This window comes from Borostomias antarcticus (genome assembly GCF_949987555.1).
Source record: "Borostomias antarcticus genome assembly, chromosome: 20".
Lineage (NCBI taxonomy): Eukaryota > Metazoa > Chordata > Actinopteri > Stomiiformes > Stomiidae > Borostomias > Borostomias antarcticus.
In genome coordinates, this window is record NC_140253.1 from 6,667,047 (window position 1) to 6,685,349 (window position 18,303).

At 54.9% G+C, this 18,303-nt stretch overlaps 1 protein-coding gene across 1 annotated transcript in view; it reads right to left on the minus strand.

Annotated features, from left to right (window-relative positions):
- fat1a (FAT atypical cadherin 1a) overlaps positions 1-18,303 on the minus strand; it is a gene marked incomplete at both ends in the record, with an annotated part of 72,931 nt that overhangs the window by 35,841 nt on the left and 18,787 nt on the right. Inside the window, 4 exons of the mRNA XM_084454584.1 lie at positions 3,322-3,461; positions 4,629-4,845; positions 5,468-5,815; positions 10,747-10,808. Of these exons, the coding sequence (XP_084310710.1) occupies positions 3,322-3,461; positions 4,629-4,845; positions 5,468-5,815; positions 10,747-10,808 (767 nt within the window). The remainder of the gene's footprint in view (positions 1-3,321; positions 3,462-4,628; positions 4,846-5,467; positions 5,816-10,746; positions 10,809-18,303) is intronic.

Below are 18,303 nucleotides of genomic sequence, written 5' to 3' on the forward strand. Positions count from 1 at the left end.
ACACAGGACACCCGTTCCGGAAAACAGAACCAAAGTACAAAACCATCGCCTCCCTCGTCTTTAATCCGCTCAAGGACTTGAAACGCGTGCTTTTGGGTACTTTGGTCCCGAGGTCACATGCGCGGAGCCATGAGAATAGACAAGGTCTTGTTTCAGGGTTATCCTCAAACTTGATTACTCAATGTAATCTTCAGTGATTAAGAGAAAACAGACTGCCCATTCGCCCCCGCGGGCGTCCCACCCACCCCTATAAGTCGACGCGACCCCGTGGGGAGTGCAGATAAAGGAACTTAAAATCAAAGGCCCTTCCGCTCTCAAATTCTAAAAAAAGATCAACAAAGGATAACATGCCGAGGTACACTAAGTTACACCAACTTAATCGGCTCTCCACTGAGCTCCACCAAACCGCAACATTTCCTACATAATTTGCGAAATACGTACAAATAAACGGACAAATATTAGCACAATGGGTCCGGTCGACCGGGATTGTGAGTCACGCTAGCTGGCGTGGGCGCTCGGCGCTGTGAGGACCTGTTGACGGGGAGGATGTGGGTGGGGGGGGTTAGAATTTGAGTGCAGGGCTGAGAAGCCTTGCCGCAGCGACGCACGGCGAACACAAAGACGCGGCCTCCCGTGTGGACTGCGTAGCCGAGCTGCGAGCCGGAGGCGGGCCGCCGCCGCGTTCTGTGACAGCTCGCGTGTGCACGCACACGCACACGCAAACACACACGCACGAACACACACCGAAAAACATGTTGAGACACACACAGGCCCTGATTAAAATGCGACGAGAGACACACACAAATCCCTCTGGAGAGGTTTGTGATCCCTGTATGTGTGTTTGGGCGGTCTGTGACAAATCATGTGTGATGGCGGGGAAGGGTGGGGGGGGGGGGGCTCCACAATAGCCGATAATGAGGACTGAAAAGCAGCGGGTTGAGGGTTCAAAGCCCCTCCCCCCTCCTTCAGCACTGGTACTAATTGCGTTATGTCATTTTTTTCTTTTGTGTAGCGCCCGACCCTCTGGTCAAAACACTCAGGCGGGGAGGGATGATTTGAAGATGCTTCGCGTACGGTTCTCTGAGAGGGGGAGGGGAGGGGGGGGGTGTCTTTGAACTCGACGCAGACTTCAAAAGACTGCTGCGTGCTGGAGGAGATGGGGAGGAGGGTGTGCGCCTGTTCTCGAGTTGTCTGGGGGAGTGTCTGTGTGTGTGTGTGTGTGTGTGTGTGTGTGCGTGTGTGTGTGTTTGTGGAGAGAGCGAGAGAGAGGAGGCGAGAGAGAGAGAGAGAGAGGGAGGGAAAGGATGAGAGAGAGCGAGAGAGAAAGAGAACACAAGAGAGAGAGAGAGACAGAGAGGGAGAATGAGAGAGAGGAAGAACGAGGAAGAGAAATAGAGACAGAAATAACGAGAGAGACAGAGAGGAAGAACACAAGAGACAGAAAGAGACAGAGAAAGAGAAAGAATGAGAGAGAGAGAGAGAGGAAGAGACAGAGAGAGAAAGAATGAGAGAGAGGAAGAACGAGGGAAAGAAATAGAGACAGAAATAACGAGAGAGACAGAGAGGAAGAACACAAGAGACAGAAAGAGACAGAGAGAGAGAAAGAACGAGAGAAAGAATGTGAGAGAGAGAGAGAGAGAGAGAGAGGGAGAGAGAGAGAGAGAGAGAGGGAGAGACGGGCTGAATGACAGGTTCTGACAATAGGTGCTCTGCGAGTGGTTCAGACGGTCTGCTCCGCCGAGGATGACAGCGTGGCACCGACGGGGTGGAGAGAGAGAGAGAGAGAGAGAGAGAGAGAGAGAGAGGTTCAAGCGAAGCCAGGCGGAGCGCGGCGGCCCGGATGATAAAAGGCCTTATTCACAGGCGGTGACAAACAAATAGAGTCTTTCTCTCGCGGCTCGCTGAAGCGACCTTTGAGAGAAGGGGGCCACAAAACCTTTCCCTGCTGCCGGCGTCCCACATGGCCAGAGCCACGTCTGGGGACGCCGACTTCTGAGGACGCTACGTGGCGTGTTCACAATCCGACTGACAAGCCGTGACTGTCCAGACAAAAGCTATTGGTGCCGCAGAGCAGGCGATATCGTACAGTAGCGCTCTGAAAGCACGGCCCGCCCGGCGAAACGCACACGCGCGGCGAAACACGCACGCGTCCGAACCGCGAACGGGCCGCTACGCTTGCAATGTGCTTTTTAACTGACGCCGCTTAACGCGCCCGCTTCTCGGCGGTCGGTGGCAACGTTGAGTTTAATGTGTGTGTTCGAGGGGGACTAACTTTACTAATTGTTTAGACGTCACCGCCCCCCCCCCCCCCCCCCCCCCCCCCACCGTACCCGGCCTACATACCTCCCTTGCCCTCGCCATTCAGGGGGGCCGCCGCGTCTCGGGTAAAGGGCAGGGACGAGAAGAAAGGGATGAGAAAAGACACGCAAGTTCAGAGAGTGAGAGAGAGAGAGAGAGAGAGAGAGAGACGGCAGAAGAGGCGGGGAGAGGCGAAGGAAGGAATGCGGGGAAAAGAATAATAAAAAAGGAGGAGGTCTAGACGGCACCGCTCTCTCCGCTCTGAGCCTGCCTCGGGAATGAGACAATGGAAGAATCCTGGAGCTCCCCGCCAAAAGAACGCTCCGGTGCGCTCTGCCGCTAGACGGAGCGAGGGAGGGAGGGAGGGAGGTGGAATGCCTGTCGTCCGGCACATGGTATGACGAGAGAGACACGGTTGGAGAAGAGCCCCTCCCCCCCCCCCCCCCCCCCCCCCCCGGATCCGCACACAAGCCTAATCAAAACAGTCGGAAAAATGGAAACTTTCTCTCTCTCTCTCTCTCCCTCCCCCTCTCTCTCCCCCTCCCCCCCACCCCTCTCTCTCTCTCTCTCCCTCCCTCTCTCCCTCTTTCAAGTTCATCCTGGTCCGCATCTCTGTTCCTCAGCCAAGTTGAGTCATTCTTTCTTACGGTATGAAATCAAAACGTATAGGCAGTAAAATCCTATGGACACGCACCCCAGTGGTCTCAGGCGAACTTAAAACGACGTTTCAAGCGCGTTATTTCATTCGCCAACGCCATGTCCCCTTTTCATCCAGCGACCAAAGTCCCGTCATCTTGTTTGAGAGTTGATTACTAGGTGAGACGTGACGCGAGGCGCCCAAACACGCGATGGTGGAAGGCCCCCCCCCCCCCCCCCCCCCGGCCGTTTCATCGCAAACACACCGCCGCGGTTGTTTTTTCCACCCGTCATCCAGGGAGCCGGTCATCTTTCCTTTCCACTCCTCCCCTCCCTCCCCCACCCCCCCCCCCCCCGAAAAAAGCGTCTCATTAGCGCTGTAATCACCTGTGTGCTGACGGAGCGCGTCCCGTCCGTCGCCTCCACCGTCAGGTTGTAATTGGATTTCTGCTCGGCGTCCAGGGGCCTCGCCACGATCAGGGTCCCGCTGGCCTTGCCCACGTCGTAGCGGCTGTCGTAGTTACCACCTGCGGAGGGGGAGCGAGGGGGGGGGAGGGGGGGTCGGTCGTGCGTTCACGCACGGTGAATGGAGAAAAGACGGCAAGTTAGCGCAACGTCGTTTTGGATTGGTTCTGTAATGCACTTTTTTTTCTTCTTTTTTTTTACTCTAATTGTTTCCACCCAGTTTTAGCAATGAAAGCTGGGAGAACGTCCTCAGTCTCCGGTTGATCGAAGCGTTGTGAGTCTAACCACTGAATAACAAGCGCACACGGTACATCGAGCCCTGTCAACATGGAGTCCTATGTAGCGGATGCAGGTACGTCTCACAAAGAGTGCATGGCGCCGCCAGCGGCATGCGCGTGGTACGCGGCGGGCGCCAGGGCGTTTTCCCCGGGTGCGTGAGCAGACCGGGAGAAACTCGAGGTCAGGCTCATCGGGGCCAGGGGAAACTCGAGGTCAGGCTCATCGGGGCCAGGGGGTTTTTCCCGGCCGTGTCAAACCAACAAAAAAAGCGAGGGGGGGGAAAAAACTCCTGGTCCGACAAGCCTGAACGCCTGGCGCCACCGCGTCACGGTTTTTGTCACGACAACAACCACAACACACACACACACGGCACAGACGTCACAGACAAAATCTCTTAAGCCGGGGCGCGGCTAGGAGATCCGCCTCCCTCTCGCCAGCAGCTACCTTCTGCTGTACAGTTGTGGTCGCAGGCCATCTGGAGGAGGTAAAACACCTCAGCTGCCTCTACGTCGCCTTGCAAAAAAAACAAAAAAAATCCAACCCCAAACAGAAAACAAACAAAAAAAACATCCCAGAGTGAAGCCGAGAAGCAAGAACACACAGAGAGAAACAGAGAGAAGCCGTCAGTCAGAAGTCGGTTAGAAGGAGAGGAGGAAGGGAGCTTTTCAGAAGAGAGTTCATACAGCGGGAGTCATTTCATGCAGACAAGAGAGACTATGGGAAATTCAATTAGCGCACGCGAGGATGGGTGATTCAGTTTACACACTCCCCTTGATGAGGTTGGTGCGGAGGGATATCCACGAGGGGATACACACACGCTCGCTCGTGCGCACGCACACACACACACACACACAAATGTTAGTTGGTAAGGAACTAAGAGTAAATGCGTGCATTCCTTTGACTACCCCAACATGCACACGCGCGCATATATTAATCGCCCGCTTCTGTACCTGTGATCTCGAACCAGACGGGTGTGTCGGAGGTCTCCGTGGTGATGACCCCCACCATGTGTGCCACGGGGTCGCTCTCCATCACGGAGAAGGAGAAGGGCGCATCCTCGAAGGCCAGCGGCGGCGCGTCGGCCGGCACCTGGGGCTTGGGGATCCACTCGATGTGCAGGCGGCAGGTGGACGACTTCTGCGGACGCCCGTTGTCCACCGCTTTGATCTGAGGGAGGGAGAGAGACAGAGACAGAGAGAGGGAGAGAGAGACAGAGACAGACAGAGACAGACAGAGAGTCATTATTCTGTTACGGTTGATCTGACGTGAGAGTTTATGCATTTCTCATGCACATTAGGCTCATTGAATTGGGAGAGAGAGAGAGAGAGAGAGAGAGAGAGGGGGGGGGAGGGTTGGGGGAGGTGAAAGTGAGAGAGAAGCCCGAATAAGAGGCAGACGGGGTTGTGGGGGGGTGCAGGGTCGCTGGGGTCAGAGGTCGGCTAGTCTACGCGGGAACGACTACAGCAGAGTGGGGCACCTGTTGCAATGGTATCCTCCAGCGAACAGGTGAGAGAGCCAAGCGTGGCGTAATGAGGCTAATTTAACCGCCGGCCTCGACGTGAACCGCCCCATAATTAAGCGCTGCTACTCAAGTAGCACTAAAATACACGTTACACTATTGATACCAAACTTATAAGTAACTCATCTCGCAACCCAGGAGCATTACTCCTCAGGACTAAGGGAAACCAAACAGCCCCCCCCCCCCCTTGATTTGGAACGGATAAGGCTTTTTGATTTTATTTGATTCCACCCTACATAACGGAGATGGGGTTAAGGGCCGGACACTCACGGTGAGGATGTCGTACTCCCCGGCGGAGGAGAACTTCTTGGAGGACACCAGGCCGGTCTTGGGCTCGATGAAGAACTTCCCGTGCTCGTCGCCTTCCTCGATGCTGTAGGAGATCTCGGCGTTGGCGTCCCGGTCGCGGTCCGAGGCGATGACGCGGTACACGGGGTCCCTCCTCGGGGCCCGCTCCTTCTCCTTCTCCTTCTCCTTCTCCGCCCGCTCTCGCTCCGGTAGCTTGATCTTGTAGATCTTCTCCAGGAAGAGCGGCCGGTTGTCGTTCTCGTCCAGCACCGACACGATGACGCGGACGGTGGTGGACTTGGCCGGCACGCCGTGGTCAGTGACGGTGATCTGGGAGAGAGAGAAAGAGATGTTAACACTCATATCATGCTGTATGCAGATGAACTGTTCGATGGGCCGGTAAGACAGGAGATGCAATCACTTGGAACTTGATTGCCGCCAGACGGCCGTACTTCTTTTCTGCTCACGCTGCATATGACAGCAAAGTAGCGCGCCTCTGTAGTGCGTAAAGAGCCTGCCGGAGGTTCAACTCTTGCGCGCCATCACGCGTCACGCCGCCGCAATCCTCCGCGCTCTGCTGTCGCCGCCATACGACAGAGCACCCGGGGGAAACGGCCATACGGGCGCGGGTATGGGTTTTCACGTAAGGCCCGTTCGCGTGAACAACACGCAAATTGCACAGAAGGAAGGAGGCGATGATGCACAGAGCGATTGAAATAATGAATGTCCTCAAGGTAGCTAGAATTGATCAGGGAAGCCAAGGTGGTAAAATGTCTTGCTCTCTCCATACGTAGCTCCCAAGTGTTCCTGGGGGGGGGGGGGGGGGCAGAGAGACTCCAATCTGATTGATGCTGCAATTGGTCTCTTTTTTTTCGTTGTCTCTTTCACTCTTTGTACAGCAATTGTGATGCAATTTGCGAGGCCAATCACGGTTGTTGATTTTCTGGGGGGACAAATCGACACGGTCCAATGACAACACCGCTACGTTCCCATCGTAGGGGGGGGTTCATCTTTCTTCTCGTGTCACATGCTCAGTCGTTCGCTGTAAACATCTGTCTTCGGAGCTCAAAATCATTCCATTCCATTATCCTGCATGCTGTTGATTTATGTATTGCCGCTCAACCAGACAGAGGGAGAAGAAAGGCCATTTGATACGCCCTGATGTTTTACTTCAAAGCATACAGATACATAGTATTAGGTATGAGGATAATGCGGCGTCACGCAATCCAGTGTGTTGGTCCATTTAGTCGGCGAACAAGAGTTTTCAAATCAAGCCAAAGGCTGCAACCTGGTTCGCTCGACTGTAGTGGCCACTGGCAATTTAAGCACTTCATTAATTTGAGCCTTGCATGTTCAGAAGCGTCTAATCGTCGCGAGGCAGTCGAGCAGGCTTAATGAAAGCCAAGAGCCATAAGCTGGCCTAAACATAACACTTAATTAATAAATCTAGTCATTATGAGAATGGCTGTAGTTGCCTGTGGCTCACGGGGCTGAGGTAAGGATGTGAGAGGCCTTCCAGTTTAGGCAGTGTCGAAATAAATAAATAAAAGACGAGCACAAATGCCTGGGAAGTCATTTGAAAACATCTGCTCGGCGCGTTAGAACACTGGGACACCGGGCCAGTCACACGCCATTTGCTGCTACAGCCGACGATTACTGTCATAATAATGTGCTTTTGTTTTTCTGGGGCTTGTCCACGGCTGCCCGCACTATTTGTCCAAACGGAATTAATTAAATGAGATGGCAAGAACCCCTCCCGCCAACCCCCGACCCCACACACATACACACACACACGAACGCACACGCACGCACACACACACACACACAGCCCGCCCCCTTGGGACCGGAGATGTGTTGGTTCTCGTCCCATTCTCGGTAATGAACATTTCCATTATGACCAGATGATTTCATTTGGCCCCTGCTCCGGAAACGCGTTGCCATTCTTTAGCGCAGCCAGTGAAGAGAGAGAGAGAGAGAGAGAGAGAGAGAGAGAGAGAGAGGGGGGGGCAGAGGAATAAACCTGAACCAAGGACATCTGCAGTGAATCGCGCTTAGTTTTTCGGTCCGCGGTTACAGAAAACAGAGAAATGAAACGGTGCGTACTCGGTGAATACAAAAGAAAAAAGCCTGTCACAAACAACTGTGGAGGGCCCCTGGCTCGGCTGAACGGGCGGCGTGTCTCGGAGGCGGCGCCGCGTGCCGGAGCCAGACCAGACAGCCTATCATCATCACGGCCCTCCCCGCTCACGAAAACAGGCTCACGAAAACAGTCTTTATCAGCGGCCAGACAGCCACAACAACGCAACGCTCGGCGGGCGCTCACGACAAAGCGACAGCGCAGGGTCTGGCCGTGGCGGGCCGGTGACCCGGTCCTGCCGGGTGTCGAGCGCCGAAATACGGGGTCAGAATGTAGCGCCGTCGTGGCACTACAGGAAGAGGCGCCGAAATTGTGGCGCGAGAGAGAGAGAAAGAGAGAGAGGGATGGACAGAACATTCCCTTCCTCTCTCCCCCAGTGTGAGGGCCATGTGTTCCTCTGCAGGTCTGGCCGACGTGTCCTGACATGTTCTCCTCCTTGTTGTTTACCCTCCGCCTCCCCCCTCCTCCTCCTCCCAAGCCTCTCACGCGTCCGCTAGAGCCCACACTCAGACCACAGAGGAGGGCCTGCTCGTTTGCCGAGGCTGCCTGAACCAACCCCCTAACGGTCGCCTGTGGCACACACACACACACAAACACACACACACACGACAAACCAACTACCAACCCCCCATCCGCGATCCCACCATAAAAGCTAAAAGCCCTTCCGACCCCCCCCTCCCACCGGGCTCAGCCCCCCCCCCCATCTCCTCTCGGCATCTGGTGTAAACAAGGCAGACAGAAACCCTTCCTAATGGCTCCACATGTTTCCACACACACACAAACGCTCAGACAGACTGACACACCATCCCCCAACTATCCATGGGGGCTCCTGCTGCCAGTTGCCCTGAGGGTGTAGTGGAGCAAGGTGTGTGTGTGTGTGTGTGTGTGTGTGTGTTTGTGTGTGTGGGAAGGGCGTTTATCTAGGTGGGAGGGGGGGATTTCGGAGTGCCTCCCTCCAGGAAGATCTGGCTCCTTAAAAGAGCTTCCTGCTGGATTCCGGCTAAAAAGTGACCAGCGCCACAAGTAGAAAAAAAAAACAACTTCAGAGGTTACCATGGTTACGGGGATCGGGCAGGGGCGCGCAGCTCTGGTCTCACTTACCCACATTCGAGGTATTTAGGTCAGAAGTTACCCCCCCCCCGCCCCCCGCCACGCCCCTCGCTCCTGCTCTCGACTGTTCTTGACTAAGTGACCATAGAAATGTTAACTATGATGTTCTTGGACAGCGGTCGAGGTGTTAACATTGCGCAGGGGCCCTTTTCCTGTATAATATTCTCTCACAATAAAAATCTGATTATTATTGCGTGAACCTTAAAGGCGCTAACCGTAGTGCTCTCTGCCAAGTAGTAAATGTGTTTATTAAATGTCTGTTGGAATGAATTTCATCAAGAGTACAAATGAACAGCATTTCTAAACTGAAATCCGGCTCTGGTTGGTTTTCTTGGAACGGTCTGAACCTGGGTTTCTGCAGACGCCCGAGTCTCACAATCACTGACTGACTCCAAGATATACAATAGATCACTCTAATTCTACAGTGAGTGCGTGTGTGTGCGTGTATGTGTGTGTTTTTGTGTGTATGTGTGTGTTTTTGTGTGTGTATGTGTGTGTATGTGTGTGTTTGTGTGTGTATGTGTGTGTATGTGTGTGTATGTGTGTGTTTGTGTGTGTATGTGTGTGTTTGTGTGTGTATGTGTGTGTATGTGTGTGTTTGTGTGTGTATGTGTGTTCTCATTCTCACCACAACCTGTCCTGGCCTGGGCCACTTTTACAAATTAAAGGCCTATTGTGCTAAAATGCCCCAATGGCTTCTCTTTGAAGGTCCTGGCACTCAAATCTCAGGAGACGGGGCCACTTCATTCATCAGTGAGGTGTGGAGAGAGGGTAGGCCGGCGGAGAGGCAGTAAAACGTCTCCCAAATGCCTCCCTTGGGGAACAAGGGAACCCTTGGGAGTCCTCCCCTCTCCCTTCACCCTCGCTACCATTTATTCCGAATCCCAGAATGCAATTAGCGCGATGCGCCGTGCAAGCTGGCGCGCGGGAACACAGAAGCAGGTCGGGAACACAGGAGGAGCTCGGGAACACAGGAGCAGGTCGGGCTCCGGTGGAACCGGCATTAATAGGTATCAGGTCCACCGCAACTGGCGAGGCTTATAACAATATTACAGCCCGATCCAATCTGCTCCCATCAGGCCCTGGCACACAATTAAAAGTGCCAGAGCACGTGCTTTGGAAATAGAAAGAGAGAGAGAGAGAGAGAGAAAGACAGAAAGAAAGGGAGAGAGAGATAGAGAGAAAGATAGTTATATAGAGAGAGAAAGAACGGGAGAGAGATAGAGAGAGAAAGAAAGAAAGAAAGAAAGAAAGAAAGAAAGAAAGAAAGAAAGAAAGAAAGAAAGAAAGAAAGAAAGAAAGAAAGAAAGAAAGAAAGAAAGAAAGAAAGAAAGAGAGGAGAGAGAGATAGAGGAGAGGGAGAGAGAGAAAGAGAGAGAGATAGAGGAGAGGGAGAGATAGAGGAGAGGGAGAGAGAGAGAGAGAGAGAGAGAGAGAGGGGAGCTCAATTAAAAAACCACAAGTTTAAACACTGGTCCGGCCGCTGACTGCTGCTTCCTGTCCCGGCTTGCTCGATCCCCGAGACGGAACACTGGGGAAGAACAAAGGAGCAGTCACCAGGATCCCCCCCCCCCTCCTCCTCCTCCTCCTCCTCCTCCCTCCCCGTCCCCGGATATCTGGACGAGACGGATGGCGGTGGATCCAGAATGCGGAACGCAGCGTCCCTTCGTCTCACCCCGTCTGGCGCAGGGCCAAACGCCGGGGTCGGCGGGATGAAGCCTGGGCGAAATGTCGGGGCTGAAGTTGCTGACTTTGCGTTTTTCCTCCCCCCCCCCACCCCCCTTCTTCCACTTTTGGACTCTTCCAGAGGACGGCGTCGCCGGCTGACCTTGAGCGTGGCACCTGGCCCGGCGAGCCACTCGCGCCTTTTCAAACAAACGCTGAGGCGGCTCGCTCGCCCGCGCCGCCAAGGACGTTCCGCTGTTTCTCTTTCCTCCTCTCTCCCTCTTATTTTCATTTCAGACGGTACACGCCAGACTAAATAAAGAAATTAAAAAAAAGAGAAGTGCCTTACCTCAAGAATGTGCTCTTCCTGTTGCTCCCTGTCCAGCTTCCTGGAGGTGGTAGTCACCAGTCCTGTCGGGTGAGGGGAAAAGAGAGAACCAAATGAATACCGTTGTCGAGCACGATGCGATTAGGTTAATTGGATTTATGCATCTTCAGACGAGACAAAGTCATGATAAGGCGAGCATGAAACCACAAAACCACTATTCATTCATACTGACTTAAGAACACTTGAGAACTGCAGGCAAACTTAATTTCAGGCACATGATGTGCGCTCGGCCATCTAAAAATATGCGCCACGAGAACTGGTCTTTTCCAAGTCGCCTGCGAACCAGGAAAACCCCTGTTAGATTGATTGACTCCTGAGAGCCAGGCCCATCTGTAACCTCCGTTATGCAATCCTAACCCCTGTGTCGCACGGACGCCCGCCCTCGGTCAACCCGGCGCCCAGACGGTCTGTCGGCGGAGACCCCTGTCCGACACACGCGAAATATCGCGGCTGTCCGCCAACGGCGCCCCGGACGGCCCCCCCGCCTGGCCCTGCGCCGCGGCTCAGACCGCAAGCTGAACAAACAAGAGGTCCGGTCACACACTGGGCCCAGCCCCCGAACTGTCCACGCTCGTCTCTCAGAGAGGGGGAGAGAGAGGGAGGGTAGAGGCGGGGGGGCGGGGGGAGAGAGAGAGGGAGAGAGAGAGGGAGATAGAGGGAGAGAGAGGGGGAGAGAGAGGGGGAGAGAGAGAGGGAGAGAGAGAGAGGGAGAGAAAGGGAGAAGGAGAGAGAGGGAGAGAGAGAGAGGGAGAGAGAGAGAGAGAGAGGGAGGAGGGGGAGGGGGATTTTGATCCAGATCCAATTGTTGTTGTAAGGACCTCCGGAGCCTATGGCGGCTCTAACTGTAGTTGTTTTTTTGTACAGCGGCACTCAAAATGAATCAGAGGGACTGGAGATCCCGAGAGTCTCAATCACAACTTTTGGATTGAATTCCACTTGAAAAGCGGAGTGTGTGGCGTGGACGGGGGACGGGGGAGAAGAAGATACGGCCCGCGACGTTACGCGCGGCCTCCGCTCGAAATAATAAGCGTTGCCTCCTCGGCTCGGCGGCGTAATTGCAACCCTCGCGGAGACGCTGAGCGCGGAGTAGACGTGCCAGGCCCCGACCGCACCACAGACGCCAGCCGACCGCATCACGCCTGATTAGCATGGAGGAGGAGGGGGGGGGGGAGGATTTCCGAAACCCAAGCCCATCAATGGCACATATGCTCGGCACCAGAATAGCGGGCCACAACTTACGATTCTCGAAATAACCTTCCCTCTCTGCACGGCCTACGAGGGAGCAGTCACTCTCGGTTTATCTCTCTCTCTCTTTTTCAATCTGACTATCCCTCTGGGGCTTCCGACGCCATTGATGGCGGTGGTGGGACTACGAGAACATAAAGAAATCGTGACATCCATTTGCACGGGGGAAATTAAAGACGGGCGACGGAACAAAGCTAGCGTTTCCCATGAGCGCCGGCTGTCGGCGGCGATTAGAATACGCCGAAGCGAGTCAATTAAAGAAAGATGGACAGAAAATTGCGAAAACAAAGGACGTCTCGCTGGCGGCGGCGACCGCGGCGCGTGTTCTGGGGATGTGCTGCGCAGAGTTGTGCGGGAGATGAACCGGGGCCAGTGAGACGGCTTTGTGAAAAGGTCACGCTGAACAAGCGGAGTAAGACATCTCCCCGGACATCCTGAAAACCTGGCAACCAGGTATCTCAATGGCAGCGCTTCCTAAAGACTGGCGAGGAGAGGGGGTGACTATGACAAGCGCACACACACACACACACAGGTGTGCATTCACGCACGTGCAGCGACCGCACTATTCGCCCGTCGAGCCGTGTGTCAGCCTGAAAGACCGCGGGTTCGGTTCGGTTCGCTCCGCGGCTTGAGAGCTCGACGGCTCTTCAGAGCCCCCCTGCCTAGCGATGAACCGAGACCCACCGAGGGGAGAGACCTGAGCGTTGCTCTGAACCGATCCCGAGGTAGAGGTTATGTCTGAACCGATCCCGGGGGTAGAGGTTATGTCTGAACCGATCCCGGGGGTAGAGGTTATGTCTGAACCGATCCCGGGGTAGAGGTTATGTCTAAACCGATCCCGGGGGTAGAGGTTATGTCTAAACCGATCCCGGGGGTAGAGGTTATGTTTGAACCGATCCCGGGGGTAGAGGTTATGTCTGAACCGATCTCGGGGGTAGAGGTTATGTCTGAAAGCAAGACTAGCTCCGGAGCAGCCGCCCTTTGATGTAGGGTTATAAGCGCCGATGCCTCCCGAGGTGCTCGCCGCCTCGCTATCTCTGCCGCACCGGAGGCCGGGTGGGGGGATCTGAAGCGTGCCCATCCCCCCACACCCCCCGACCGACACGAAGAGAGTAGGCGGGCCCCCCCCAGTCGGGTAAACAGGGAGACGATTGCTAAAAGGGGTCGCGCGCCGACGCTGACGGGGCCAGACGTGGCCGAGCAAAAGCACCGAGAGAGAAAAAGTCTGCGTTTCCCCTCCCCCTGCAGTTTCAGCTCTCGAAACACACACGCCCACAAACACACACTCTCTCTCTCTCTCTCACACACACACACACGCAGAAAAAGGCCCAGGCGTGGGCCGAGCCCGGCTGACAGTAATTACAGCCGTGCTGTTTCGAGAGAGCGGGGGTAGAAAAAAAAACGACGAGCGGCGGAGCTCTACAAATCTCTCCCGGCAGCGACCGCCGAGCCAAAATGGCCGCCCGGTGTGTGTGTGTGTGTGTGGGGGGGAGCGGTGTTGTTCTAGACCAAGGGCATTGTTGGGTTGCAGTGGAACCCAGGCATTAGCGCCGTGATTAGCACCCTCGCGGGCGCACACACGCGTATTTAGGCCACACGCATTTAGCCGCGACGTCTGTTGACTGGCGGGACGACGGTCTGCTCAGCCCCGGGGACGTTTACCCTCGCTGGTAACGAACCGGCGGACGGATGAGTCTCCGAGATTTCATTATTTCGATCTGGGGGGTTTGAGTCGCAGTGGGTTGGTTTTTCGTCGGTTTGTGTGAGGAGAGGAGGAGAGGAGGAGGAGGAGGAGGAGGAGGTGGAGGAGGAGGTGGAGAAAAGCAGATAAAGGGGGCCCCCGGGGCGAGTCGTTGAAACTCGATAGTCTGGCGTTTATCACAGACAGCCGTTTCAATATTAGCGCACCTCATTAAAGATCTAGCTCCCAGGGACAGCGGGCCTTGGGAGAGAGCGAGGCTCCTTCCGAGGAAGAAAAACAAAATGGCGGCGCGGAAGTGCAGAGTTTGTTTTTTTTCTCCCTTCAGTCGCGGCGCCGTCAACACACACTAGAGAACCCCTTATTATACCAAAGTGTGTATCCCACGGACGGACGGGGGGTTCCCAACGTATTTGAGGGTCTGAGAGGGGGTAGGAGGACATCTCTTTTGGTCTCTTCTCTCCTTTTAAAGGCAATTCTGAGTCGGAGCCTCTGACTGGGAGCCATTGATGTGACTCGACAGACCTTCATTTAGAGGAACGGGAATTCTGCACTTCACACCCCCATTCAAAAAGCCAGCCGGTCTAGAGGACAGCACTCTTCACGCACGTGGACACGCGCGCGCGCACGCACACACACACGCACACACACGCACACACACACACACACACACACACACACACACACACACAGATTCAAACGCATGGCCACATAGACACAGGCACAGAAGATAGTCTGCACAGACAGACACACACACACACACGCGCGCGCGCGCAAACAAAAACTCACAGTGCAGGCCTAAGTGGATCCAGACAATACCCCTCCCTCATCCTCTAAAAGAGAGTCTTTGTGAAAATGGCTGGCATTTAACAGGGGGGCATTACTTTCCACTTCAAAACTAAAATGCCAGGGTTGCCCCCTCCTGCACTCACCACCGACACAGCCACTTCCAGGAGGGAATGTGTGTGTGTGTGTGTGTGTGTGTGTGTGTGTGTGTGTGTGTGTGAGGGGGGGGCTTACTTTTAGGAGATACTGACATTCTCCCTACCTCATTAACCTCCCACCAAGCTGGTAATAGAGCTCAACTAATGGATATTCATAAGCGGGGAATACAAATAGCCCAGAAGGACCCCTCTCTCCTCCGCGAGCGCTGGAGATGTCTGTCAGCGTAGCGGCCCCCGGGCGCCGCCGGGCGAGGGCAGCCGTGGGAAATCAAACCTGTGATCCGGGCTAGCACACCGGCGCACCCAAGAATCACAGCTAGAATTAAGCAGAGACGTAAACATCTAGGAGGAACTGAAGAATCTAGGGAGAAATGTCTCTAACATCTACAGAGTATTACTGCTATGTATTTGATTTCATGTGTTTGTTTGTTTTCACGTGGACACTGTGTAGTCGATAGAGTGAGGGAGACAGCTGATGCTGCTGTGGCCGTTCGGGGCAGTGGGTGTCAAGAGGTCACACTTAGGCCACAGGGGGGGGGGGGGGCTCTCCTCTGGGGTATTAATGACACATCTCTATGGGACACTATAAACAGACACAACCTAGACTGACAACCAATGGTGATTAAGATATCATGTTAGGGTGACAGGCGACACATCTGTATGGTCACTCCTCCACCAATCTAGCTTCACTAGGCCCTAAACAGGCAGGGTTAGGCGTGGGGGGTGGGCCGAGAGAGCACTATTTAACGTCTCAACCAAACCTTGAGACTTTGATTTGGAAACGGTAGGCAACTCGGACAGACCGATTCGCTGCTCCCCGCTGATAACACCATGCGGGGGGGGGGGGGGGCTTCTGAGGTCAACGCCCCCGGCTCCGCTCGCGCGTTGTCGACTTGCGTCACCCGGCGAATACGGCGGCGTCGCGGGGGCGTCCGTCCAGATGCCTCATTTAAAAGAGTGTGATTGATGTACGGCCGGCTGTAAAATGAAGGGTAATTGCATGCAAGGGGAGCTGTTTAGATTACCAGCTGCGGCCGCACTCTCATTCCTCCACGCCCACCGCCCCCCTGTTATCTGCCTAGAGGAGATGGAGGGATGGAGGGAGGTAGATAATGAGAAGGACAGATGAGAGATACGCCGTAGTCAGAAAGTGTGGAACAGGGGGGATGGGGGGGGGGGGGGGGGTAGAGAGAGAGAGAGAGAGAGAGAGAGAAAGGAATCGAGCAAAAAGTGATATACGATGAGAGGAGAGAGTCCGAAACAGAATGGCAGGCAGAAAGAGAAAGACTGATAGAGAGAGAGAGAGAGAGAGAGAGAGAGAGAAAGCGTATTGCATTGGGAGAGATGGGGGAGGGAATCAATCCCCTTGTGGATTAGGCGCTGCTTTCTGACAACAGCCTATATATCCTCCCCCTGTCTGTCTGTCTGTCTGTCTGTCTGTCGTGCGCCGGTACGTTCCCAAAGCTCGCCGAGGCGTGGAGGACGGTCCGGCCGTGTGGGAGCGCTGCGCCCCCCCTTCTCCTGGACCCCGGGGGGGGGGGGGGCAACCCGCCCGCTTCCCGCCGCTCGGAGGTAACGCCATGCTGTGTGAGGTGGAGGGCGGCGGGGGGTGCAGGGTTAGGGGCAGAGCAGAACAGGTGGGCTCTGAACCCAGTTAATGAACCGTGAAGCCGAGCCATGCCTATCCTATCCCCCGGCTTTCGTTGGAAGAGGAGGAGGAGGGGGGGGGCACAAGTATAAAGAGGTAAAAGATTGAGAAGGGAGCTTTTTTTTCTTCTTCTATTTTTTTCTATCCCTCGTTTTTTCCCCCCTCTCTCTCTCTCTCTCTCTCTCTCAACGCCAATAACCTTTTGTGTCCCGTGCCAATTGTTCAGCCCTCCCCTGAAATCACAGGAAATGGCAGGAAGTTGTTGGGAGGCAGTATACATTTCCTATCTGGCTTCCCCTGCTATCGGCCAGGGCCTTTGAAAAGCGTCGCCTGACATTGTTGTGTGTGATCCCCCCCCCCCCCCCCCTTCCCCCCCCAGCCCCCAAACAGAGCGGGCGTTGTTGACAGACGATACGAGCGCCCGCAAGAGTGCATGATTTCCAGCCCGGGACCCCGGCGGCTATGAAGCGTTCCTTTTTCTTCTACCCCCCCCCCTCCCTCCCTCCCTCCCTCCCTCCCTTCTCCCCCTCCTCCTCTCTTTCCTAACGGCTTTTCATCCAACTCCGGGAGTTAGAGAAGGAGGCATATAAAACCAGTCAGAGGAGGCCCGGCCTGCCAAAGCATTACGCCACATATTCCTTTACAATTGACTACAATGAGTGGCTCTCCGCTCCGAGCGCGGTGGGGGCGTATGTGTGTGTGTGTGTGTGTGTGTGTGTGTGTAGGAGGGGGGCCTCAATGTTGGCCTGAGAAAAATCACCTGGATTTTATCTTCCTTTCCATTCAATTGAGCCGCCGGTTGGAAAGTGGCCGCCATTAAAGGGTGAAAGAAAAAAATGTGTTTGTACTGTACATGGCGAGGAGCCGGACAGGAGGCGCTATTGTCTGGCCTGACTGGAGGAGTGGAGACGCGTCAATGGGTTTTACTGTACTGTTAAATAAGTGAGGAACATTGAGTGCCTCATTGTGAAAGGTGAGTGACTGTGTGAGTGTGTGTGTGTGCGTGTGTGGGTGGTTGGGTGTGTGTTCTGTGTGTGGAGTCGTTTTAATTTCCTCCCCTGCACAGACTCCACATAACCGCCGCAGTGCAAAATAGGTTGAACAAAAAAAAAAGCGTGAACAAGGGGTTTTGTTTGAACAGGGAGTCCTTCATGTTGAACCCGGCGCTGCGCGCGAGCTTCCTGAAGCGACATTTGTACAAGCGAGGCTCTCTTTCACAGACTCCTATTACCTTGTTTACTCTGCTGCCAGGTGCAATGCAGTAGGCACACTCACTGAACTCACTGTATGCCTTGAGAAGACTGCTGTGGTCTGTTATACCACTCAGCGATGAAATATAGTGACTTTCATTGTGATAAATGATCTTTTTGATGCTTCTTGATGCTTTGGGCTGGGTACTATTAGCCATGGTCGTTTAACACATCAGCGATCTTTGATTTAGTTGTCCCCCTCCACACCTCTTCCAGTGTGTGTGTGTGTGTGTGCGCGGGTGCGTGCGTTTGTGTGCGCGCGGGTGTGTGTGTGTGTGTACTCCGACCGGACGTCACGCGTCATTGTGCGCCGCGCCCTCTTGTCCACGGCTCCGCGGCCTCGTTCAAAGTCCGTCCGTCGGCGGCGGACGAGCCCAGCGACCCGGCCCGGCCCTCAGCCCCGCCCTCCCCTCCCTGTCAGCGGGAGAATGGAGCGCCCGGGCGATCGGGAGGAGGCGGAGTCTTAGCTCGGAGTCTTGGTCGGCGAGTCCCGCAGAGGGGGGGTCAGGGAGAGTGAGAAAGGGCCGAAAAGTGCCGGAGAGGTCAGGCTACCCACGGAGAGGGAGGCAGGGGTGCTTCTCCGTCGCTGCTTGTTGCATTATAAATCTGATACAGCTCGTTGCTGTGAGTGGAGGGGATCGCGCTGTATCAGGTGGTGCTGGGTAGCTGTTTCACGCTGGGCTGGGTAACGAGTGCGCGCACACACACGCACACACACACAGTGTGGAGGAG